This window comes from Larus michahellis, chromosome 1 (assembly GCF_964199755.1).
Source record: "Larus michahellis chromosome 1, bLarMic1.1, whole genome shotgun sequence".
In the NCBI taxonomy this organism is placed as follows: Eukaryota; Metazoa; Chordata; class Aves; order Charadriiformes; family Laridae; genus Larus; species Larus michahellis.
The window spans coordinates 50,807,931-50,833,301 of NC_133896.1; the positions used below are offsets into that span (position 1 = coordinate 50,807,931).

The window sequence follows — 25,371 nt, forward strand, 5'->3', positions numbered from 1 at the left end:
CCCTGGGGCTTTCTACAACACGAACCTGCCACGGCGTCTGATTTCACCTTCCACCCAAGAAACTGCATCATCACCACAAAAGCCTGATAAGCCTTTTCTTTTTTTCACTTGCAGAGGGAATTGGATATAAATTTAGCTGCAAAAATCCAGCACCAGCCAGCTGCTCCTGCTTCAGAGAGAGTGTCATCACACCTCCTTCGCTCACCCCTGCTCGGTCACCTCCTGGTGGTACAGAGGAGCCTTGGGGCTGGGACTGCTCCCTGCTCATCCCACTGCACCTTCCCAGGAAAGAGTAATTAAGTCTAATTAAGCCTAACACCCAACAACACATGCAAGACTGAGGTGAGACTGTCTTACTGTACACGTGAGGATGGCTTGACTTGCAAGGTTTGCTGCGCCAAGCAGTGAGACCCACTCCACAGCGATAAATCCTATTTGGTACCTACGGGGAGCAGCAACATTCCTACCTGACACCTTTGGGGACCCCTTTTTACATCAGGAAGCCTCAGGCACAGAAGCCACCCTGTCTAACAGGGCTCCCTCAGCCCTCCCAGAGCAGGAGCAGCTCAGGCGTCTCATCTGTCAGATGCATGGTCTAACCACCAGACCTAGTGCCAACAACAACCACCATATTCCCTGCCCACATACATCCTCTGAGAGAGACAGATATCCTGCAGATGGGTTTTTCTTGTCTCCCAGTTTCAGTATTGAGGGCTCAACCCCATGCCAGCATTTTCTGCGTCAGTGTGGTCACCTTCTGCCAGGCTGTCTCCTTGGCTCTTCCTGGAGGGGAGAGCTGTGCCTGCAGAGGAGTGTTTCGCTTGCAAAGCCTTTACAGCCATATCTTTCAGATTAGTTCCCTACTGAAATAGGCCTTGTGCCATTGCACTGCATGTGTATCTCTGTGCCTGTCCATCAGTCCACCCTAAAAACTTTTGAAACTGCTGGCTAACTTCAACATTTGCAAAATATATCTTAAAGATGTTAAGCTCCTAAAAGTTTTATGAAAACAATCTTGTTCCTTCACAAAATCAAGCCTCATGGACTCCTTGCCCTGTGAAGAAGACTGCTAGAGCCACAATGCTGGTAACGCTCTATTGACAAAACGGACTTATTTGATGTATTACCACACCAAGTAAAAGAGCTTTTAAGAGAGAAACCCATGTGCCTCTCTGTGCTATGTTCATTGCAATGACCCTGGGCTAAAAAAAGATTTTTTTGGCAGATGCTGTAAATAATTCACATGGTGTGGGAAGTTCATCAGCCTAAACTGGGCAGATAATCACCCACCAGCTCCTCTAATATGGTTTTCTGCCTGTCACACCAAGTGGATCGCAGGAAAGAAGAGATTCTCTTTTTCTCCTGGAGACCTCTGACCATCCCCTGCATGTTCACATTCACGGTGCACACTTCAGCATCACTCGGGTGAGATGAAACAGCAAGAGAAGTTGGTAAACCTGCCTGGCCACTGCAGAGAGGTGACCATCAGAGACACTAAGAACAAAGTGAGCAGTGGAGCCTGTCCTTCAAGCAACGGCCTAAAGCACACTGTCCACATCCCCGAGCAACGGTGACAGAAACCCACCGCGAACCACTAGCAGCAGCCCCTGAGCTTCTCAAGATGCTGGAGAAATGGCACTCCTGCAGCTGTTATGGCTGCTTCATATATTTTAACAAAGGACAGCATTTGGCCCATGCCTACAGACCTTCTACAATCTTTTACAGTGCATAAAACAAGGCAAATAATCCTTTGTCTCGCCATCCAAAAGTTAGGCAGTCTTACGAAGATTTCAGGAGGAAAATACAACTATTTCAAATAACCAGCCCTTGCGGGGACCTCGGCAAGTTAATTTATACCAAGGCAACGTTTATCTTTTGGGAAACTCAAGGCATTCTTATGCCATTCTCAAAGGCAAGAAGCTGTATGGGACGAACTCCTACTCATGCGCAGCAGCCAGCTGGTTGGGGGGCTGGAAAAAGCACGAGGAGAGATAGGCAAGAGCCTTGGGATTTCTCCAGGATCCATGACATCTCTGGCAATAATCAGTCAGACAAGAGTCATCTTCTCAGCTTCCCTTCAGCACAATTCCGTTAGATGAAAATGAAACACTGCTAGGTCATGCCTGTCTTCATGCAGACGATGATCACAGAGGCAATATTCTTACCAGAAAAATCTCTCTCCAGCTCAAACAGCTCAAAACACTTGGATTTCTTCACCTCCAGTTAACAGTGCTGCTCCAAGAATTGACAGTTTATTCCACAATGGTTTTATTTTGCCTAATCGCTACCTTCACTCATCAAACAGAAAACACTCAGTTTCTTGGCTCACAAAACCCTCCAGATGCATGATATCATTGACTGTGCAGTATCAAGGAAAATAATTATTGCTTTTTTCTCATCTTCAGAATCACCGTTTCCAAGGCTCCACTATCCCGCATAGGAAAATGAACCAGCACATTTCAGCTGATGATATGAAGAAGTCCTTCGACTGCTTGGCAAGAAAGATGGTATTTAAATATTCTTCCCTCCAGCAATTCCCCTCCTTTCCCTATCCCCACAAAGATTTATGTTCTCAGCCTTGGCCTGCCAGCAGTACCTGTTGTGCATATGGAAGACCAAGAAAACCTGGAGCTGCCTCCAAAGAGCCCAACAGAGAACTGGACTTGCTTGTTTGTAGGCAGGGCTGTAAGAAAAGCTGGCTCACTCCCCAGAGCTGCAGAATAACTCCTTTAACAGCTTCTGAGCATGATGCAGCACTGCAAAAGCTGCAAGGCAGCAGGTTAGCGTTTCAGCAAGAATGCCTGCAACAGTACTAGGGATCAAGGGGATTTCTTTCAACCTAAGAGTAACCCGATTTCATGAATATTTTTCAATTGCTCTTGCCTATAATGAAAAGGCTTTCTGTCTATAGAGCTGGCTGCTTAAACCATCCAGTTACCATGAGCTACACTTAATTTTGGGAAAGAGAACACCTGTCTGAATTATATGTAAATACGCCTAGTCAAAAAGGCCATGAGAAACAGCACTGCCGTTTCAACTCACGGCTACACAGCAATGAGTGACGCTGCGCAGACACCAGTGAGGGAGCCGTGGCATATGCGTCTAGTGAGTTTGTTTTTGGACATTAACTTCTTTTCTTCCTGGAAATGTTGCCCAGGGAGAATTTCAGGACTTCACCATTTGTGTAGGATTTTGAATGTTGGTAGACAGGATATCTCACGCCGACACCCATTGTGCACAGCGATTAATCTCAGATTAAGTCCCCATGAGCTTTTGATCCAAAACTTCTGAGATGTGTCGATTCACTGCTTTAGGTTACACACTTCCCGTGTAACCGGTTGTATCCAGGAATCCCAAAGAGAAACATGGCAGCCCTACTTTCCAGCCAGCGAACTGGGAGACAAATAAGTGGGCCAGTCCGCCCTTCACGCCAAAAATGAACTGTGAAAATGAAGCCGTGGGGTGCAGTGCCTGAAGAGCAGCCCTGGCTGCGCTGCTAAAACCCCTCAGCACTTTTCTCAAGGGAAGCAATAGTCCCTGCTAACAAGGCCAGATGCCAATTTAGAGAATTAAATTCAGCCTACCCAAATTCCTCTTGTTTCGTGTGGGTACAGTGCTCTTCACTTCCTACATAAGAAGTTTGGAAAGGGTCTCCTGGAGCCCTGGGACTCATTCCCTCCTGCTGTTGGCAGCCTACAATATGTCCCCTTTCACAGACCGGTCAAGCTCACTCTGAGGAATAATTTGTTTTAGCCATAATTGGAGGCCGATCCAGAAGCTCTGATCCACACGTTGTTAGAAACTTGCTGTTCTCAACAGAGGACCGCCGATATGCACTGTTAAACACTGGCTATGCTCCATCCCAGGGACGGCTGCATTTCAAGAGCTGGCCAAGTGGAGGGCCAACCTCCAAGTGTCAAAAGCACTGGGAAAGCCAGGGAGAAAAGGAGATGATGAGACCTTCCCGTGGGCTAGCTGCAATGGGGAGAATCATGCGGAGGATCACCAGGCAGGCTGAAGAAGCGTCTTGCCCCTTGCGTGTCCTGGTCCTCCAGAGATGCTGAGCACCTGGGAGGCCCAGCAAAGGGACATGTCACTGCTCTGGGACTGCCTGCAGCAGAGAGGGAGTGTTTTGACACAACCTGGCCCAGAGACCTGACAGTATCATCCCTGGTACTCCACGTACGGAAAGCTTAAAAAGCAGGTGCCAGTGCCCGGAAAATAGCAGTTGTGTCACTCGGCCCTGATGGCACCCAATCTCTAGAGGGAAAGTACCTTTCATGGTAAAATTCCCTGGAGACTGAAGGTTTGTCTCCACATGTGGCCAGAACTGCCCTCATCTCCTGTCCTCTCAGGCACAGATTAAAAATTAAGCTCAGGTTTCCCCTTTTTCCCTGAATCCCCTTTTTGCTGCCCCATTATTTAAAGGGGGAAGCTCCCCTCCACCTCACTGTGCTAAAGCCAGTGGAAACCCCGCACAGGGCTTGGGAAGACGGGCTTCCCTGCCAGGAGGGAAAGCTTGGTGGCCAAGCCAAGAGATGCATCCCACCACAGCCATCAGCAAGGTGGCTGGTGGAGGGACGGCATCCTGCTGGTGTGCCGCAGCTGCCAGCACTGCTGCAAGCAGCGAGCCCTGTGCCGTGCGGGCCGGCAAGGAGGCATCCTGCTCGGCTCTCAGGAACCCTCCCCAGCCACCCCATGATGAATGGCCAGCTGCTGCAGCCTGGGATTTCCAGGTTCCTACACCATTTCATTGACTCCAGCCTGACTTTGTTTACTTCGTCTCATTAAATTTTCCCCTAGAAATCGTTATTCTTGTGCTTATGAAATAATGGCCCCCATGCTTTGCTAAATTCACGGATATAATGCAAGGAGTTGGGCTTGGTCTGGCCATCAGCCCCATCACCCCTGGCCCCTAGCTGAACAAACTCTCTTTCGCATGTGGCATTTTTGTACAGAGACTGACAATTTGTGTTTTTCCAAAGACCGAATGAACAGGAAGATGCTGTTAAAGAGGATTTTTTTGTGGTTGTTCCCCCCCCCCCGCAAAATGCACTTCTACAAAGTGTAGAGATGGGACTGGAAAACACAGTTCCCTAGCTGCGTCCTCATGTGTCCTGAGCACAACTGAACACCAGCCAGTTTCCCTCTTTTCTTCGTGTCAGTTTGGGCCTTTGTTTTCTCTCTGTGCAGACACCAGTGGCACAGAACAATTAAAAAAGCCATTTGCAGCCTTCTAATGGGCTGACATCCCAGGCTGTTTTGAAGTTATTCTTGCATATTTGCCCAGGTTCTTTGTGGAGTCCCAAGTCCTGCGAGTGACTGAACTCAAACCTCCCGTGACCCACAAGATCCTTGGAGGATGTCAGAGCAATGGAGATGTAGCTTCAGTTAAGGACAGCAGTGATAACCTTACTCAGGCCTAAAAGACAGGCAAAAAAAATGGGCAAAGGCTTCTAGGTTGCGACATAGTATTTCTACAACCCAAAATTAGGGCTTCAAAATAAAAATCACTGAGCATCTTTAACTCCTGTTTGCATCGGCAAGTGTTACAGTTCCTTACTGTCTATCAGGGCCAAACTTGTGAGTAGCAGGACACAATTTAATTGTCCTCTACGCAGCTAATTTCAGGTAGAACCAGTAGGACTGGTGCCCAGATCCTTAAGGAACAAGAGGCAGGCTGCATGCAGTAACAGTGCGAGGCAAAACATTTGAAGGTTTTTCTGCTACAGAGGCACATGAGATCAATAAAATGTTCAGCAAGACACACACCCCGCAGTAAAACAGCAGCATGTGATGTTTCAAAAGTTAAAAGCACATTAGAATTTGTTGCTGGAATATAGTCAAGCTGCAAATACGCCTCTCCTATTAATAGCAAACAGCAACAATAGCTGAGGTCTCAAAGTGATTTATTAGCAGTATTCTGAATAGATGAACACTCAAATAAGTTACTAATTTACTAAAATCTTGTCAAGGAGACTCTGCTTCACTAAGTCCTTTTATCCTGGAGCTTGTCTAAATGGGGACACTCAGGCGAGCTAATCTGAATTGACCACAGATGGGAATGTAAAGTGAATGAGATAATTGCATTGCAGAGTGGACAGTCACTCTCGCTCACGGTTAAAGAATTAACATCTGCTAAGGGCCCCTTGTCAATGAGCCCTTAACAGCGATCAGATTAGGCTGTAAAGGAAGAAATATTAATACGATCTGAACTATGGGAGGGAAGACAGCCTTTTACGCCTACTAATAAAAATTGGCATTCCTATCTGAGCATGAGAGAGTTTATTTCTGCATCTTGTTTACTTAGATCAGATTATGTTTGGCTGCTGAATCCAGTTCTGATTTCCCTTGCAATAATGTGGCTGAAGGGTTACACCCTGGAAAACAGTGGAAATACTCTGGGTTTGTAGCACATTTGGATGATTCAGGCTAAAACTTAGCCTTTCTTTTAAAACACCGATCATATAAGGCCAGCATATAGAGGTTTCTGCCTATGCTAAACCAACTGCTGCTGTGAGACAATTAATTCACTAAATTAAGCATGGAGAAAGACTTTAGTGGCCCCTCTGTGTGCAGCTGATCAGTGTTGCAAATCCAACCCCTCAAACTGGCAGATGCTTGAAGCTTGCTGGAAACCCAACTTGGTTGTACTGAGGTTTCCACCTCCTTCTTGCTTCTCCTTCACCCATACTGGATGGGGCCCAGGACAGGGGACAGCCTGGCCCTAGATGTTGAGTGGTGAGAGGTCCCAAAAGCAGTGCCAGCCTGCAGGCGATTTTATGAACATGGACTGAGTCCCTGGGGATGATGGGGCAGGAGGTGGGCGCCCACCATCTGCCTCGTTTCCTCTGTTCCCTACCGAGGAGGGGCTCAGATGTTTTGTTTGGCTCCTGGATCCTTGCAGAGAAGCTTTCCTGGCTGCTGAAAGGGTGGTTCTTCTTCGCATGAGGCCAGACTATGGCCAGGTTGCTCCAGCATGTGCATCGGCAAAGTCTCTGAGTATGTGCTGACCTGTGAACTCATGCTTACTTCCACTGAGAAAGCCTCTAAGACCAAACCCAGGGCATCGGTCCAGTGTTCCTGACATCACCACTGTGCCATGCAGCCTTCAACTTCTTTCCTCTCTGGTTTTGTCCGGATGTGCCCTTTCCTTCCTAATCCCACCATTGGGCTGTTGATCCTCCAGCTCATGCCTGCTTCAGGGTAGAGGACTCAGGTGCACACTAAGCAGAGCACAACCATGCCTGGTAGTTTTGCAGCATCAGTGACAGGTAACAAAGAAGAGCAGAGACCTGCCAAGTCCCTGTTGAGGTAACTCTACCCATCAGTAGACCTGCCAAGTGCCACACATGGCATGTGACATTACCTCCCCCACCTCTGTGGTGGCACCCAGCTTGGGTGACTGCAGCATGGTGCCAACCTCCGAGCACAGACCGCTCTCCCAGCGCCCTTCACCACCCCAGTCCCACCACCGCAAGGGGAAGCCCAGAGCCACTCTACTACAGAAGAAAGATGAAAGGCATCTCCCAGAGCCAATTCAGCATCTCTCATTTCTCCACAAGCTTGGAGCTCTGGGTCTTTGCAATGAACCCAGAGGCCTGGCAGCTTGCTTTCTGCGGTAACATAAATCTCCTCAAAATCAACATCATGGCAAATTTGTGATGAGGGAGGATATTTGTCATAAGACTTGAACTAGGCATCTAAGGAATGACTCATGATGACGAGGGCAGAAGAAATGCAAAAAGCCTGACTTTTCTTTTCAATAAAAACTGAAGCAGGTACATGTTTGTTCCAAATTAGCACGTGATTTATTAAAAAAGAGACCGTGAGCCCCCGAGTACTATGAGATTCTGCATGCTGCTGCCTTGAAACGGGGCTCGCAGGCACCGTGATGCTCGGCAGAAACGCAGGCGGATCAGCTCCGGCGCCATTTGGAGTGAGACGCTGTCTCCTGAGCCTTCCCCTGAGCTTTGCAAATTGCTCATCCAGGGGGACAAGGCGGAGGCGACCGAGCTGTGGGCAGCGTGCAAAGACCCCACCGTCCCGCACAACCCTGCGAGCCCCGACTCTGCGCCTGGCAACGCACGTGTGGCGTTGAAACGTTTGAAGTGGGAGAAAGTGCTATACAGATGGTGGGATGCGCAGTTTGGATGACGGGTTACAGTTGTTACATCGCAATTCCAAAGAACTTTAAAAAGTTAACAAAGAAATCCGGTAGCACTCGCAGAACTTATGCTTGCGCTTTAAGGAAAACGGCGGCAACTGAGCTGCAATTAAATAATACCCTTCAGACTTGGACATTTCAGATGACTGCATATTTGAAACCACTGTTTCAAGTGAAATTACTGTTTCCATATGTCTGAAATTAGGTGCTACCAGAAGTGGGAGTACGGCACAACATAACTCCAAACAGAACACAAAACTCTGATGTTTCTTTAGGTGAGATACATGTTGCCATTGGCAGTTACAAGTAATTGCTGGAATGTAGCGCACTGTAATAAATTAAATGTGATATTTGCTAAGCATGCAGGCTTGCCATCTGGTCACCAGAAAGCTGCTGTTATTACTTTGCAGGTAAAAAGTGGTGTTTAAGTGCAGGGAACTGAAGTGTGCCATATAAATAAAACCTTATAAGCTCCAGCCCCTTGGACTCAACTTTTGTTTAAAACCTGGAATAATGAAATGATCTTGACTTTTATAGCTTCTTTGCAATAACACAAGCTAAAGCGATGCCAAAAGAACAGATCCCACAGGAGCAAGCTCGGTAAATAGTCTGGTTTTGCAGCATGCTACTGCAGATGTATCAAACACAACAAATTCCTTTCCCTCCTGAGACAGGCACCGGTCTCTACACACAAGACCTCCATCCTACTGTCACCATGCATTGCACCAACCTACAGAGGAGCCCTCGCGAGGTCGGAATTTGCAGAGGTTCTCGCCAGACCCCGTCCTGGTGTGCAGGCACATGAATGAGGTGACCACGGTGAAAAGCACACTGAGGTGCTAGCTACACAGGACCCAGCACAAACGGGACAAATACTGCCCTGCATGATGCCTTGCATTTCTCACCCCTGAGAATTATCCCTGGGAAAGCTGAAAAAGGAGCGTGCAAGTCAGAGAAGCCCAGACACGTCCTGCTGGCTGGCCTGAGAGCTATAGATTTCAGCCCCTGCCCTGTATCACAGGCCTTATGATTCAGGTGGTGGGACACAGAGACTGGCAGGAATGCTGAGGGCCTGGAAAATTCCCATCAAGGTACATCCATCATTTTTTTTAGGTCTCACTTTGTAGTTAGCCCCGACTCAGAATCACAGAGTGTTTTGGGTTGGAAGGGACCTTCAAACATCATCTAGTTCAATGCCCCTGCCATAGGCAGGGACACCTCCCACTAGACCAGGTTGCTCAAAGCCCCATCCAGCCTGGCCTTGAACACTTCCAGGGATGGGGAATCCACAGGTCCTCTGGGCAACCTGTTTCAGTGTCTCACCACCCACACTGTAACAAATTTCTTCCTTATATCCAATCTAAATCAATTTCAGTTTAAAACCATTGCCCATTGTCCTCTCAGAACAGGCCCTGGGGAAACATCTTCCTCCACCTTTCTTATAAGCCCCTTTACATATTTCACTGTGAAAGGAAGTTCAGGCAGCTTTTTGGGGGCACGAGCAAAAGGAGGCAGGAGAATAGAGGAAGACAGCAGTTTCTCTTGCCAGCCATCTGATTTAAACTCTTCTCTGGGCTAGTGGAATAACCACCCTGGGTCTGTCTGGTAAGTCTGGAGATCCTGGTTCCTGAGCTGACAAGAGCACAGAGCAGCTTCTCCTAGAGCAGGACATTGGATGCATCCTGAGATGCAGCTAAGAGATGCACTTTGGTGAACAAACAGCTCTCTGTATTTTTGCAGAGAGTGGCTTCCTAGCTGGAGCATGGCTAGAGGTGACCCCAAATGACTGCAAAGGCGTCCGAACACGTAATTTTTCTCAGACATTAATGTTGGTCTCCAAGAACCAGGCTTTCACCTCAAAACATGTTACCAGCAGAATCTAAAATGATATAACCTGATTCACTAATTGAATTTGCTCCTTTCTCTGAGTTAGGTCAGAGGGCAATTTTAAGTTTCATTAAACCCTCCGACAAGCTCGTTAAATAAGGCCACTAGAGGGAGCAGCCTTTAAAGTCCAGAGCTGGTCACTAGGGAGACTTCCCCACAAGTGGGGACCCCGGAGGACAGCCCCACGGCCGTGGTTCCCAGGGGAGGCTCTCTGGCACCACGGGACAGGCTTAGGCACCAAAGGGAAAAGCATTATTGGTAGCACCTCCAAATGCATGATTTATTATCTGCTGTTTCTGATATTGAAAATAATCTGATTTCTTCCCATATATTTTTCCTCTTAGCAAATGTGACGTTTTTCTTCATTTTGTCAAGCTCTTTTCACAAGAGCATAAGCGTGCACAGAAAAGAAAAAAAAAAAAAAAGAAAGATAAATTGTAAGTTCCTTAATTACCTGGCTAATCTGGTTTATGGGAACCATACTTCAGTGTGGTCAGTAGCTATTTTGACTGGTTACATGCTTACTTCTCAGCGAAGGTGGTCACTATTAAAAGTGAATGTGGTGACCGTTAATTTTAACCTAGTTGCATTTTGGTCCAGGTTGGACTGATTTGCGTCACCCCAAACCACACAATTGCAAGACCCAGAGAAGACCATCAAGAGCGATGACGTTCCCGTTGGCTTTCCCGAGGAATCGGCAGCATCCGACTTATTTGCAGTTGTGCTGGGCAGTTTCCCCAGGAGAGGGGAGAGGAATTTTTAGGAAAAAGAGGGAGATTACGAGCCCCTCAGCAAAGTGAGGGGCAGGGCGATGCCTTTATCAGCTTGGAATGAATTATGTGAATTCATCTTGCGAAATACATTCAATGACAAGGGATGGCTGTGAGGTAAGGAGGAATAAATGCCTGTGCAGAGATTGCAGAGTGAAAGAGGGCTGAAGCGAGGGCTTTCTCTTCCCGACCCCAGCAGACCTACCTCTCCTCCGGTGCAGGGGAAGGGACTGGAATATCTGGAAGTGCAAATGGCTCCCCTCTGCCTCACGTCATCCTCCAGCCCGAAGGTGGCTGAGCAGTTAGCAGCAAAATATTTGTAAGGCTTCCACGTCTTGCCAAAGTCCTGGGAGCGCTCCAGCACCATGGCGGCTGGCCGGGGCGACTTGAAGACCAAGATCAAGTGAGTGAAGTAGAAGGCGGTTTCCAGGTCCAGCTGGATGGTCTCGCGGGGGGCGTCCTGAGCCGCCTGCCACCAAGTGCGGGGCAGTCGGAAGGGTGAGTCGGCCATGGCGGCGGGGGGGTGGGCCAGCCCGGCATGGGATCCGCTGCACCGGCCACAAGTCGGGCGCTTGCAGCGGCGCTGGGCATCCTCGGCGTAGGCACAGAAGGGCTCGGCTGCATGGCGCCCACAGGCTGTCTCCGTCCGCAGCGCCCGACCGTGCGCCAGGTTGCCCATCCGGGGGTTGCAGGCCTTTTCGCAGGGGCTGCCCAGACCTGCAAGATAGAGAGCAGGAGGAGGGTGAAGCCGGCTCCCGAGGTGGGCACATCCCACCCCATCCCCCGGACACTTTTTGGGGCTGCTGTCCCCCAACGAGACCCCTAAGAGGGGCCGAGGGAGAGGGCAGCACTGCTCCTCGGCTCTCCCCTCCATGGAGCTCAGTGTCTCTATAACAGCAAAACAAACCAAAAAACCCTCAGGGCTTCCCTGCACTTGGGAAAATCCCTATGGGAAGCTGTGGAGCAGAGCAGGCAACACGGGAGGAGAGATGCCTCCATTTCACCCTACTACCCCGAGGAACCCAGAGCAGGACTGAGGCTTTGAGGGCAGCGGCCATGGCCATGCCACCCCTGCCCCGAGGCCTCCAAGGGCATCCAGGTGGTCCTGAGGAAGGGAACCACAAGAAAGACGGGATGCCAGCGACACCGGGGAAGCCAAGACGAGGAGACGGCCAAGGGGGACAGCATTGCTGTACCCCAGCTCACCGTGCAGCAGATTGGGTGCCAGGGGTGTGAGAGCTGGTAGGAATATCTCCTGCCACTAACCTCAAATCTCCCTCCTTGTGGGAATATCTCCTGCCACCAATGACCTCAGTCTTCACCCTCCTTGTAGGATTATCTCCTTCCACCAATGACCTCAAATCTTCACCCCCTTTGTAGGAATATCTCCTGCCACCAATGACCTCAATCTTCACCCTCCTTGCAGGAATATCTTCTGCCACCAATGACCTCAAATCTTCACCCCCTTTCCCAGCCCTCCGTCCCTACCCCAAACTGCTGCTGAGGTCAGGGTCGAATTGAATGAAGCACCGCTTAAGTTTAGAAAGGCTGTCACTGCTGTGTGTAAAGGAGGGGGAAAAAAAATAAATAATCCTTGGTTGAAATGATGCTGGCAAGCTGCCTCGCAGCTGATGTTCTGTGGTTTTTGTTCCAGTTTCTCTGGAAGCCTTGTCCATTTAAAAATCCACAGTTAAAGTGTCAAAGAAAAATAAAATCACCATGGGGTTTGGTGTGAAAACATCTGCAATGTAACCCTCCTGGTGCAGGAATGTTTGATTAGGGGCTCTCCACCTCTTTATTAATAAATGTAACAGAAGGTCAAGGCTGTATGTGATGAACAACAACTATTTAACATTAAAAAAAAAAAAAGGCTCTGATGACTTGAATGTGGGCAAGCCAAACCATCTGAGGTACGTAATGTCATTTTTATCACCGGGCCAGTCATACATAGTCAGCTTTGTGCACCAATTATTATTGCTTCTTCTTGGCATTTTTGTCACGTCCAAAGGTTGTTTCAGTTTAGCATCCAATAAATCCTTTATTTGGGGTTTATTCAACTTTTGTCTACAGGCTCATAGTTGCAATTAAGCTATATTACGCACTAGCAGAGGCTAAGCCTTCAAAGCCTGACAGCATTCCCCACTTCTCCTGCTCCTCAAGAAACACACTGGAAAGAAAACATTTCTACCACCAAAGGTCTATACAGGTTTTCTATACCAATTATTCAGAACAGATGTGGACCACTGCTAGTTATGCACCCATTACAAAGCACTTCTGAATCCAGTCTCTAGATTTCACCAGGTGAACAGTCTTGGGAAATTTTTAGTGAACAAGAAATGCTCAGTCAAGTTAGCTTCTTACAGGGACCCGGTAAAACTGTGTCTGAGATGATATATATTAACTGTGCAGAATACGTTTAGTCTAGAAAAGTAAACAAATGTAACCGTAAAATTAATGCAATATCACTTACATCTCCTGAACATCCTTTTCAAAGTGTTGTATAAACATTAACTAACCTACGCAGTCCTCCTGAGGGGTAGGTAAGTAAGTGCTATTATCATACTATCAGTTAGGCTTGCCACAAGTTGGCCTAATTTATGTCTTTGGCTGCTTTCCTAGATTCTTTGGCTACACGTAACACAGTGCAGTTCTTCGCTGAACAAACAGATGAACATTTACTGCGGTTCCCTCAGTTGCGGGACTGCAAGGCGGATTTGAGAAGAGGTAAATAGAGGGGGGCTCAGTCAGCACCCTGAGACAGGTCGAGATTATTGTTCGTGTTCGTGAAGTCCCTCTGTTTTTCGTGGTGGTGTACCGTCCCCCAGGAGGCAGTGGAGCAGGAGCTGGTCAGTGGGAGGTTTCCTGGTGACAGGGGTGGCAGGGCTCAGCATAGCTGTCCCGGGGCAGGGGCAAGGCTCTGCCTGAGCCCGTCCAGGAGGGATTGGCTACCAAATTCCCATGCGAGACCCTGTGAGCTGAGAGTATTCGAGTGCTCCCAGCTCCTGGTATGCTCCAGCCCTGGTCACACACGGTCACTGACTGCAGTTGTCTTTGGGCCAGGCACAGAGGGTCCCTTCCTCACCTGGGGCCAGATCTGGGGCCGGGGACCTTGGCTTCAGTAGGATTTGAGAAATGCTGCTGGCACGCAGACCCCACTTCCCGTCCCAGGGGAGGGAAGTGGGGAGAGGAAACCCCCTTTGAAACGGGTGTTTGTTTTCACTTGAATTGGAAGGAGTTGCACGACGACGGATGCAGAGCACCGCTTGTTATGAAAAGTGACAGCTTTCTAGTGTAATGCTGGCTGCCACAGGAATTCAGGAAAAGGACAAATGAGAGGATAAAGATTTCCATGCCGTCAGCCCCACGCGCGCAACTGCTCTGCCACAGCCCTGGAAAAGGTGTTTTTCCTTTCTTGCACTTAATGAATCTGCCCGACTAAATACTCCCATTCTATATACTGTACATGCCACCGGACCGGGATCTTCAGCAATGAGTAAGAGCATGCAGCTAATACCATGACTCACCTGTAAAACATCCATGGAAAATCATATGCTTCCTGCTTAAGCATTTTAGCAACACTTGCCTTGTGATGTTTCATTTTTATCTTGTGCCCGATTAAATGTTTGTTTCCCATCTGGGTTTTTCTCTTCTTTTTAAAGAAGAAAGTTGGCACCCGGCTTGCGACGGGCCGGGGAAGAAACGTTACGCAAACTGTTTATGCCCATTTGCCTCTGCTGCGGCGCGGCGGGACCCCGCTGCGGGCAGATCTCACCGCAAAGTGTTTTACGCTGCGGGAGAAGGGCTTTGAAAACCCTGCCCGCCTTGCCCTGCCCTCCGCACCCCGACGGCTGGGGGGCACCGCCGCCCCAAAGCGCTTGCGGAGCCCACGCACCGTCTTTCCTCCGCGTCCCCCCCGCAGCCGTGCCCGGCTCTCGTGGGCATCCCCCGGCTCCCCGGCTCTCAGCCCCCCGGAGCCGAGCCCGCCCGGCCCTGGTTCCGCTCCCCCCCCCCCCCCGCCGCCCCTCGGGAGCCTCGGCCGGCGGCGCGGCGCGGCCGGACCCCGCTTTGTCTGCGGCGAGGGGCTGGGAGCGCAGCCCCGGCCCACCCCCCCCAGCGCTCCCGCGTACACACACCGCCTACCTACACACACAGCGTGTGCGGGCACACGCATACACAGCATGTGCATACATATATGCGTATGTACGTGTGTATATATATATATATATACGCGTATGTACACGCGTACGCGCGGGTATACAGAAAGGCGCGTACGCAGGCATACGCGTGTGCTCATAGTGCGCACAGGCGTACGCGATACGCGGTGCACAGAGGCGTGCGTGCACATAACGCGTATACACATACACACACACACACGCACGCACGCGCGCGCGCGTGTACGTCTGCCCACGCGCCCATACGTCCGTCCATACGGCCCCGCAACCTGCCTCGTACGCCGAGCGCCGGACGGTCGCGACCCACCTGCAGCGGCGGTGCCCAGCAGCAGCAGCAGCGGCAGCAGCGGCAGCAGCGGCGGCAGCCGCATCCCGCGCCCCATGGCCGCCCGCCCCGCGCGCCCCGCCGCCCCGCGGCGCGACCGGCCCCGCGCGGCATCAGCGCCCCGCGCGGCACCGGCGGGCGGGCGCGCGCCGCCCCGCCGCCGCCACCACCCGCCCGCCCGCCCGCCCGCAGCGCACCGCCCCGCACCGCCCCACCGCCCACCGCGCCCCGCCGCCCACCGCGCACCGCCCCGCCGCCGACACTCCGCCCGCCCGCCCTCCCCGCCGCGGGGGGGCGGTTGCCGGTGCGCGGCGAGGCGCGGTACTGCAGCGGAGGGCACCGCAGCCGCCACCGCCGCCAGCCCCCGCAGCCCCGGGCGGGAGGGCTGGTGCCCGGGAGAGAGACCCGCGCCCCGGGCGCGCCGTCGGGGCGGAGGCGGGGGGAGCCCGGCTTTGAAACGCCGGCCAGGCTCGGCTTTGACAGAGCGAACTAAATAGCCCCAAGCCAAGCCCGAGTTGCTCAAAACTTTGAAGACTTTCCTTGTTTAATTAGCTCTTTTCGGGTGACTGAAGGACTGAGGGATGGAGCCTCGTAAAACCCAAGAGGTTTTCCCTTCTTTCCCATCATTTGGCAATCTGTGGCTTAACTCACAATTTTTAAGAGCTGTGAAGTCCCATGTAGTCTGATCAGTTCAATAGCACTGGTCATCATATCTCAACAGAAGTTTCTGGGCTCTGAAAATAGGAATAGACACAGTTCCATCTATTTTTCACCGCCAGATCATTACCTTTTTAGACCTCAGCAGAGGAACTTTAGGAGAGCAAGGGTGGAGCGCTTCTGAGCAGTCACTTTTTTAACTTATCTGAACCTAACCTGGGAGATGAGCGTGTTGCAAGCGTTTTACAAAATGTTTTCGTACTTCTTTCTCTGCACTTAGACCTGGGATAACTTAGGAACGGCTCTGTTTTAAAACCTAGCGTGATGGCATCTTAAGGCCACCATGCTGCCTTCCGCAACACATTTCAAAAATGCCACACATTTGGGGCTGCTCAGGGTTATATGGTCACCAAAATGTGCCGTGAGAGGTATTTAGTCTATAATCTGCTGATAGCAGTCGAACAGCTGACTCATGGGGCGGTGTTATCTCTGGACCTTAAAAGGTACAGGCAGGCTGATCTTTGGCATCTTTCTAATTTTTCACTGCTGACTTACATACCACAGAGAAGTATTTTGCTTGCGTTGCCGCTGTAATTTTCTCTGCCCTCCAGATGAGCACGTCTAGACAGGGACTTCCAGCCCCCGGGCACCCATCGAGCCCCCATGGCCGCTTGCGGGCTACTTGGGGGCTCGTCCTGCAGCCTGCCCGTCACGGCGAGAGCTGCACCCACTCTTCTGAGCCTCCTCATGGCAGTGGCCATGGCAGAGGAAAAGGATGTTCTGGAGAATTTCTGCCTCGCGCCTCGCAAAAGGGGCTGAGGAATCACACTGGGGTTTGTGTTGTTACAGCCAAGTTGCAGCAGTCACATCATGCAGGTCTAGGAAAGTGAAAGTGGAATTTATTTCCATTGTAAGTCATCACTCGTAATTCCTCCTACGTCAAAATTGCCAGGTGGTAAGTCTGCTGTAGGGTGATAAGTCTGGGCAGACCTGAGCAAAAGCTCACTACTGTGTCAACCCATGTGGCGTCAGGAGCATAAGGCAGGTTGAGGTCCATGAGAAGGAGGAGTAATTATATGGAAAGGAGAAGAAAGGGCTGGCTGGGGCAGAGGGTGGCTCTGGAGAAATCCCTGGGGCAGGAGGGAAGGAGGTGATCCAGACTGAAAAACTGCACAAAATCCTGTGGGGAGGAGGTGAATGGTGGTGTCAGTGGCTGGAGGGGAAGAGAGCAACCAGACTCTGTCATGAGTTAGAAATGAGAGGGAAGAGCAGTGGCCAGCCAGGGAAAAAGGGAGGAGAGAGGCTTCGTGGTGGGTAAGGAATCACTGGCACAGGAGAGGGAAAGAGCACGTGGTAAGGACATACTTGCAGTAGTGTCAGAGGCAGGTCTGATATTGCTGCAACAGATCCATTGCATAGGAAACTGGAGATAATGATAGAAGCATAGAATTCCAGGTTGGAAAGGACATCAAGGATCATCTGGTCCAACCTTTCTTGGCAAAAGCACAATCTAGACAAGATGGCCCAGCGCCCTGTCCAGTTGGATCTTAAAAGTGTTCAATGTTGGGGAAGCCACCACTTCCCAGGGGAGATTATTCCAATGGCTGATTGTTCTCAAGGTGAAAAATTTTCCTTTTGTGTCCAGTCGGAATCTCCCCAGGAGTAACTTGTACCCATTACCCCTCATCTTTTCCACGTGACTCCTTGTAAAAAGGGAGTATCCATCTTCTCTGTAGCCACCCTTTTAAATACTGGAATATGGTGATATGGTCTTTCCTAAGGCTTTTTTTTCTCAAGGCTGAACAAACACAGTTTTCTCAGCCTTTCCTTGTATGGCGGGCTTCCCAGTCCTTTGATCATCAATAAGAATAAAGGACAATTTCCAGATAACCCTAGGTAGGACATCCAAAAGTCAGCTGGAGTATGCAAAAATTAAGAGCTGTTGAACTGCCCTCACCTTGGTAGCATAAGGCTGCTCCTTTGAGATGCCGCTGGCTCTCATGCCTTCGTCCTTATAAGTCAAATAATTGGGTTGCACGCACTTCCCTGCCTAGCAGCTCTGCAACCTGATAAAACCTGTTTGATCATCTTAGATGAATTTGTTTTACTTGTTGGAGGCCATGCAGTCTGCAACCCTGGCCACGGGCAGCTCAGGTCCTCCCAACAGCCTCTCGTGACTCTTGGTCACCTCACGGGACCTGCACAAACACGTGCCTATGAGTGCACCCAAGCTGGCGGCCGAGTGAATACCCCCTGCAGAGCTGTGCACAGCTGTGATGCCACAAGCTGTGGGCATCTTCCCAGGGCAGGTATGATTGCCTGCTGCTTTGCAGGGCTGGTGGGAGTTCAGCAGAGGGTAGGAAGCACACAGAGATGTTTCAGCACAGTTTTATTTTCTTTGTCTGTCACTGTTGCCTCTTGAGGTGCTGGAAGAGAAAGCCACATTAGTTACGAGGAGGAGAGTGTTCAGCTCTCCCCAAACTTTCTTCAGGATCATAGGCTTTTGGGTTCATACTGTCCTACTGGTTAAGGAAGAGCAAGAGATGTTTCCAGCTGTCGTTCCTGCAATGGTAGCCAGGTAGATGGAAAGGCCCAGAAATGTGAAGATCACCTGTCTTTGTCTGGTGTCTGCATTTCTTAATTGCACTTAAGAAGTCTTTAAAGACTTATGATGTTCCCTGAATATATATGTCCCAGTAAGTTAGAGAGGAATAAGCAGGAGTGACAGGCTCGGGGCATGGCCTCTGCCTCTCTGAGGAGGTAACCTGGAGGAAGGAGCAGAGCCCTCTGCTTTGACAGATGTCCCCAGGGGTGTGATGCCGTCCCTGGGGAGACACAGCAGAAGCTCTTCGGCCTTTTCTGTCAGGGTGAAATCCTGGCCCCTGAATTGGCTGATGAGAGAGGATCCTCTGTGAATCTCTTCTCCCAAGCCCCCTGCCAAGGGTAGGCATGAGTGGGGATTAACATTTTCAAATCAGCGTGTGAAGCTAATTTTAGAAGCAAACCATGAGGAGAACTCCTCACCTACTGCCCAGTCAGAGCCATCTGGCTTAGACTTTTATCATAAAAATCTCAAAAATTCAAAAGATCGGATTTACTTTTTAACTAGAGGCTTGTTCAAAGATCACCATTTTCTCTACTGGCATCCGCGTAAGTATGCAGGACTCCTGTTACAGTTTAACAGGAGGCCCTTGGGGCCGACGCAGTCCCTCAGACACACCTGACTATTTCAAGTGGTGTCACATGTACCATCTTGCGCCGTCCCGTGCGCTCATGGCTCCTCCACGAGCTGGGCATGGCCCGCTCGGTTCTGTGCAGGGAGCGGGGGTGATACCCAAATGGAGCATCATCCTTCAGCGGGAAGATGAGGGACCGGATTGGAACGCTCTCCGCTGAGGAGTGTAACTGCAGGGCAGCAATTCTGGCTGAACAATTACTTCCATGCTTTAGCTCTAGAGATGCATATTTTTAGTTCGGTAGTTATTTTTCATTGAGGAGCCCTTTCAGGTGTCCTCTGGGCAGGACTGGATGTACCTCACACGCTGCTCAGCAGTATGTTGCTGGTGGGAGAGATGGGGGTGAAAGGATCCCCCCCTCACACTGGCGCAAAGTGTGTTGTGCTGTGCAAGAAGAGCCGCCACACTCCTGTGCAGAGCCCTTCCCCATGGCAACTATGCCTTGCTCCATATCTTTTCACTGACCTGTTTTGCCTTTTCCCAATGTTTTGGGTGACCAATATTAAATATCAAGTGGTATGGTCCTGGTCCTTTGCTCTACTGCGTGGGAGACGGTGATGCTACTGTCTCTATGAGGGATCTACTGGATCAGCAGAAAGTGTCCTTTTGACTTCAGAGAAAATTTGGCTGATCCAGATTTTCTGGTGGCTATTCTCAGGAGACGATCCACTCCTCCGGCCATGAACAGAGGATAATATACCACATACAAATTTAAACATGTTAAAATGGCTTTGTTGAAAGGAATAGAAATTTGCTTCGAGAAAACAGACAGATGGTCTTGATTCAAAGTCCACTGAAGTCAATGGCACTTGACAGTGGATTTTGGAAGGGGTCTGAAGCCACCTTCTTCTTGTCTGTTTTGGCACCACATCTTCAATCCTTTCTAATAAAATCTGTTGTTAAGTCTTGCGCTTTTCCATTTTTTTGCAAATCACTGAAAATCTTCCAACCGTCATCATATGAGCAATGAAAACATTTCACTGACTCATCGCATTTTGAAACAGCTTGATTCCTAAGTTTTCTGTATGAAAATAAACCCAAGGATAATCCAGAGCAATAATTACTGATTCAAGCTTCATATTTCCTTGTTTAAGTTCCTGTTAAAGCTGAGTTCTGATATAAGGCATCACCCTACAGACATCTAGAGAAAATGAGGGAACCGAAGTGCCTTTACTTTTCCCTATATTCGGTGATCGACATTTTGGAGTATTTTGCATGCCGGACCAGTGTATATAAAAGAATGAGAGCACTTTCATGGGATTTGGTAGTTAAATGTCAAGTCACAGAATAATTATGGCAATGATAGCGCTGCTCTTCAGAATTGTGTAATGAGGATGGAAAGGACCCTATTTCTGCCCACCATGGGGAAAAATGCAAAAGGGCAGTAGGGAACCTCAAAAAGAGAGGAAGAAGAAACCCTGGAAACACTGCAGTTCATTTTATATGGGGGCAAAGCTAAGACCATCACAGTCCTTGGGTAAACTTCTGCACATTGCACGTAATGATAAATCCCTTTACTGAGCACAGACAAACCCGTTTACTGTGTAGCCTGGTAAAGATTTGAATCCTTCTCCCTTTGGTTATAGTTTTAGTGAGCAAAAGGGTCTCCTTGCACCAGGTAAAGGGACCCCTGCACTCCAGCAAGAGTTCATCACCTGGTCATGAAATCAGGTATCGCTTCCACTTACAGTCCTCTCCTAGGATTCATGGGAGGGATGAGAGGGTTAAGGCTCATTCAGGTGTCCAGGAGGTCCGATAGCTGCTACACTTCTCTGATTAACAGTGCCGAAATGCCTTCTGACAGGGATTTGTTTTAGGAAGGGAGGTCAGCCCCCAAGCCCATAGCCGCGGGGGATAGCCTGGCAGCACACAGGGCTGGATCCAGGTGCATTAGATTCTCTGCAGCCACTGCTAAAAAAACCCAACCCAACCCCCTATTTTCAGTAATATTCTTTAAAGGTTCTGCTGCCTTTCTGAAAGTAAGGGGTGAGGTTGGCATTTTATTCTCCAACCCATAGTAGCTTGAAAACCGCATCAATTGTTTTTCACGTGCAGCTGGTTTTTATCCATGAGACATGGCTCCAGGCATTTTAAGATTTTTTTTTCCCTCTCCCTCTCTCCCTCTCTTCTTACCATCCATTTTGGACAAGCAGGAATGAAGGGGAACCAGCTAATCTGCCCATGTTCCTTTTACAGGGGATTTGGGAGGGAAAAAAGCGAAGCAAAAGAGAGAAAGAGATGGGGAGGACTTGCTGAAGAAAGAAAAGTGTTGGTAGGCAGTTGGCATAATTTTTTGCAATAGGACCCGCTCTTGCCGGATTATTGCCGTCACTGTTTTCTTAGCTCCCACATAACCTCTGCCCCTCCTCCTTCCCTCCTTTCCTGGGTAATTGATATGCAGATATCAAGACAATGATGAAATTCAAATGCCACAGAAACCCACAGCACCCAGGCTTTCTACGTCAGTTCTCCACTCCATCCTGCATGCTACAAATTATTAGGAGGATTAACCTGCCGGCTGCTTCCTGGATGTTACCTCTGCCAACTTCGACATGGAGCTGGCAGAAAGCCTCTGAAACGCTGCCAGCAGCCAGGGAGAGTGGCTGGGATGGTGAGGCAGCCGTCCATGGCCGGCAGCATTGGGGCTGGCAGCAGGATGAGGCCGGGCACATCCCTCCCGGGTGCTGGCTGGCTCTTGTTTCAGCCCTGGCGCCCGGCCCGCAAGCTGGGACCGAGGTGCCGGAGGGCAGCCCAGCAGCCGGCAGCGGCCGCAGCGGTGGGATGTGGGGCCAGGAGGAGTGAGCTGGGGGCCAGAGGGAGAAGGGGTTAGGTGAGGACACCTGCTATCCCCGCTCCGCCACCCTCTGAGCCCTACTGGGAGCTGGTCCGGATGCTGCCTTGTGCTGGAAAGCCATCAAGTGCAGCAGGGTCAGCACATCTTTCATGTCTGAGAAACGCCTGGCTGGCCATGGCGTACTGCAGCCTGCTGCTCAGTTCTTGGCGGGGGAATGATTCTCATCAGCTCTGCCTCACCACTGACGTTAAGGCGAGCCAAACCTCGAAAGCTGGGGCTCAGGGTGACCAAGAGATGTGTCCTCTGCCGGCGGGTGTTAATACGTGTTTGGAGACAGAAGGCACAGAGCATGCCATGCTCCCCTCTGTGCCTTCTCCAGAGGTGGAAGGGAGGGCAGGGCAGCCGTGTTTGCTCCCACCTCTTAACCAGGGCATCTGCCAGCAGGACCCACTAGCAGGAGCTCAGGTTTATGGGCATACAGGTGTTGGTGGGCCTGTGCCACCCCTTTTGGCATCTGCTCTTTGCCTCTTGGTTGAGTCCCTGAGCATCATCCTTCCATAATCCTCCTCAGCCCTGGGCTGCCAAGCAGGCTGGATGCCCCGGGGACTGTCACAGCATCCAGCTCTTCCACGGTGACCTGATTAACGGGAATTTGGTGCTGAAGTGCATGCACAAGCCTATTGCAGCTCACTTAACAGAAAGGTAATTAACCAGAGACAGCCACAAGGACTCTCAGATGCAAACACAGAATTAATTAAGAAAATGGGCTTAAAATATAACTTCATAAGTCAGGAGGAGGCACTAGACGGTCAGGGCTTCCTCCAGGACAGTGACTCGCTGCTGAACCTGCCTCCCCAGCAGGACTGTTTGAGAACCACATTACATTTGAATTAAATGAGGTTTAATAGCCTTCAGTTACAATCACTACTCATGCGGAGGAAAGACGGTATTAGTGGAAAGCAAGACTGGAAAAATGTGCTTCTGTCTGCCTGGCGAACAGGATGAGCAATGAAAATATGACAAACTGAATTTAGAAATGCTCAAGGAAGTATTTGGCAGTGGTTTTATGGCAAACTTGGGGAGGGTTAGGTGGCTGTAAATCACCCCCTTCAGGCATTACAGGTCAATTTAAATAGTGACATTTTATCCAACATAGCAATAAAGGCAGCGTTTAGAGAAAGTAGGTTATGGTTTTGTGATCTCATTGGACTCTATTGAAAAAGAAACAGAAATGACTGTCAGAACAGCATGTGGAAAAACATTGACTAAATGATTGCCCTTTGATTGAACGAGCTGTTGGAATAGAAAGCTCCTCCCTGGGTCTAAGAGGTGCCGTGAGCATTGGTCCCCTCTTGATCCCGAGTTCCTTTGGAAAGCCACAGAAGGGCTCCCTCCCTACGGGCCCAGCAGGCTTGCTGCAGGGCGTGCGGTGCAGCCTCTCAAGGCGGGTAGAGCCCCACACAGGAGCAATGGGGAGTTTGTGCTGGTGAAATCAGTAGCAAAGATGGAAGGAGCCATGTTCCTGAGGGGGACAGCATGGCCAGACAGGGCAGGGACATGACCGGCTGCCCTCCTCCTTCACCTCTGTGTAGCAGAGACTCCGCAAAAGTACGACAGAAATTATGTCTGTCCTGTGCTCGTGGGAAAGCTCTCCTGACAGAGAAGTTAATTGCAGAAGGTCTATTTTCCCTCCTTTCTTTGAAAAACAGAGTATCTTCAGCTAGGACATCAGGAAGAACCCAAAGGAGACACAGCCCTGGCTCAGCGGAGGATACCAGCCCTGTCACACAAAGCTCCTTTCGTCTAATGATTACACCTATGCTGGCACGAAAGCCTGGCTTCTAAGTAGCCATAAGCACAATGGACTTTGTGTCCTGCCACCGTCTTTGCCAATGGCTGTTTCACAGAGGGATGTGCTGGGAATGCACCTGTCCTGGGAGATGCAGAGCCTGGCAAGGTAAATGGGGCCCCACGGAAGCCCTGCTGTGGCTGTTTCTCAGGCCATATTTTCAGGCTCACGGGATGGATTTCAGGTTAATTTGGTTCAGAGGAAGCCTCCAGACCATTCTTCACAGTGTCAACCCGACCGGTGCACATCACTCATGTCTGCCAGTAACAGCAAGGAGCGGGCACGTGCTGGGCGCAGTCTCGAGCAGCCTAAAAACTACTCCGTCGAACATGACCCTGGTATGACAGTAAGAATTATTGCCCAGGAATTGCTGATCTCAGCATGCCAGAAACAGCAGAAAGGTTTGATGGTGGTTGATGGTGGCACCTTGCCACTGGCACTTTCAGTCACACTGCAATGTCCCCATTTTCAGGCACCTAAAATGAGCACATGCAGTGTGAATACTTGCAATCTGCATCCACCCTCTTCGTGTCTCTGGGGGGGGCATTCAAAAATCAGGCGCTGAAAGTCAAGCCAAGCTGGAAAACCTTGGCCTTTGTCCTTGTCCACTCCTTGGCTGCTTTGCTTTTTTACTAGTGGGAATTGTGTGATGATTTCTTTGTTTTTTTGAATCTCTCTTTGGGGCACCAGCATGGTCACACAGCCACTTTTACCATTCCCAGTCTTGTTACCTGTGCAGTCTGGTGAGCCCCAGCACGGTGATGCCCATTGCTAGAGGACTAATGCTGCTCCTTTCCATGAGACTCAAGAAAAAGCCCTGCATTATCCCCAGACACGCAAAGTCTTAATTCAGTGTTGTATAGCTTGGTCCTTTTGTCCGCTTGCGAATGAGTGTGTCGCATAGTATTGCTAAGGTAAAAGGAATGTGGCAGCACGGATATGGTGGAGCATCAGGCACTGGATCTGATGGTGGGCTCAGGCTATGCCTTTTGTGCTGGTGGAAGATGCAAAAGGTGTAATTTGTCCTGCTGGGTCAACGTCATCTTTTGGTCTGTTAGCTCAGGGTCCAAAATGCCGTTTTTACAGCCAGCATTTGTGGATTACAGGCTGAGAGAGTTGCGGTTGTTCAGCCTGGAGAAGAGAAGGCTCCAAGGAGACCTTATAGTGGCCTTCCAGCACCTAAAGGGGGCCTACAGGAGAGATGGGGAGGGACTCTTTATCAGGGAATGTAATGATAGGACATGGGGTAACGGCCTCAAACTGAAAGAGGGGAAAGAGGGGAGATTTAGATTGGATATCAGGAAGAAATTCTTTACTGTGAGGGTGGTGAGGCACTGGAACAGGTTGCCCAGGGAAGTTGTGGATGCTCCATCCCTGGAAGTGTTCAAGGCCAGGCTGGATGGGGCTTTGAGCAGCCTGGTCTAAGTGGGAGGTGTTCCTGCCCATGGCAGGGGGGTTGGAACTAGATGATCTTTAAGGTCCCTTCCAACCCAAACCATTCTGTGACTCTGTGA

The 25,371-nt window shown here is 50.0% G+C and overlaps 1 protein-coding gene across 1 annotated transcript in view; it reads right to left on the bottom strand.

The window, feature by feature from the left end:
• Window positions 1-15,434, bottom strand: part of NTN4 (netrin 4) — a 52,687-nt gene extending 37,253 nt beyond the window's left edge. Inside the window, exons 1-2 of the mRNA XM_074575444.1 lie at window positions 15,304-15,434; window positions 11,030-11,541 (exon numbers count right to left, since the gene is read on the bottom strand). Of these exons, the coding sequence (XP_074431545.1) occupies window positions 11,030-11,541; window positions 15,304-15,379 (588 nt within the window). The 5' untranslated portion in view covers window positions 15,380-15,434. The remainder of the gene's footprint in view (window positions 1-11,029; window positions 11,542-15,303) is intronic.
• Window positions 15,435-25,371: the final 9,937 nt, after the last annotated feature.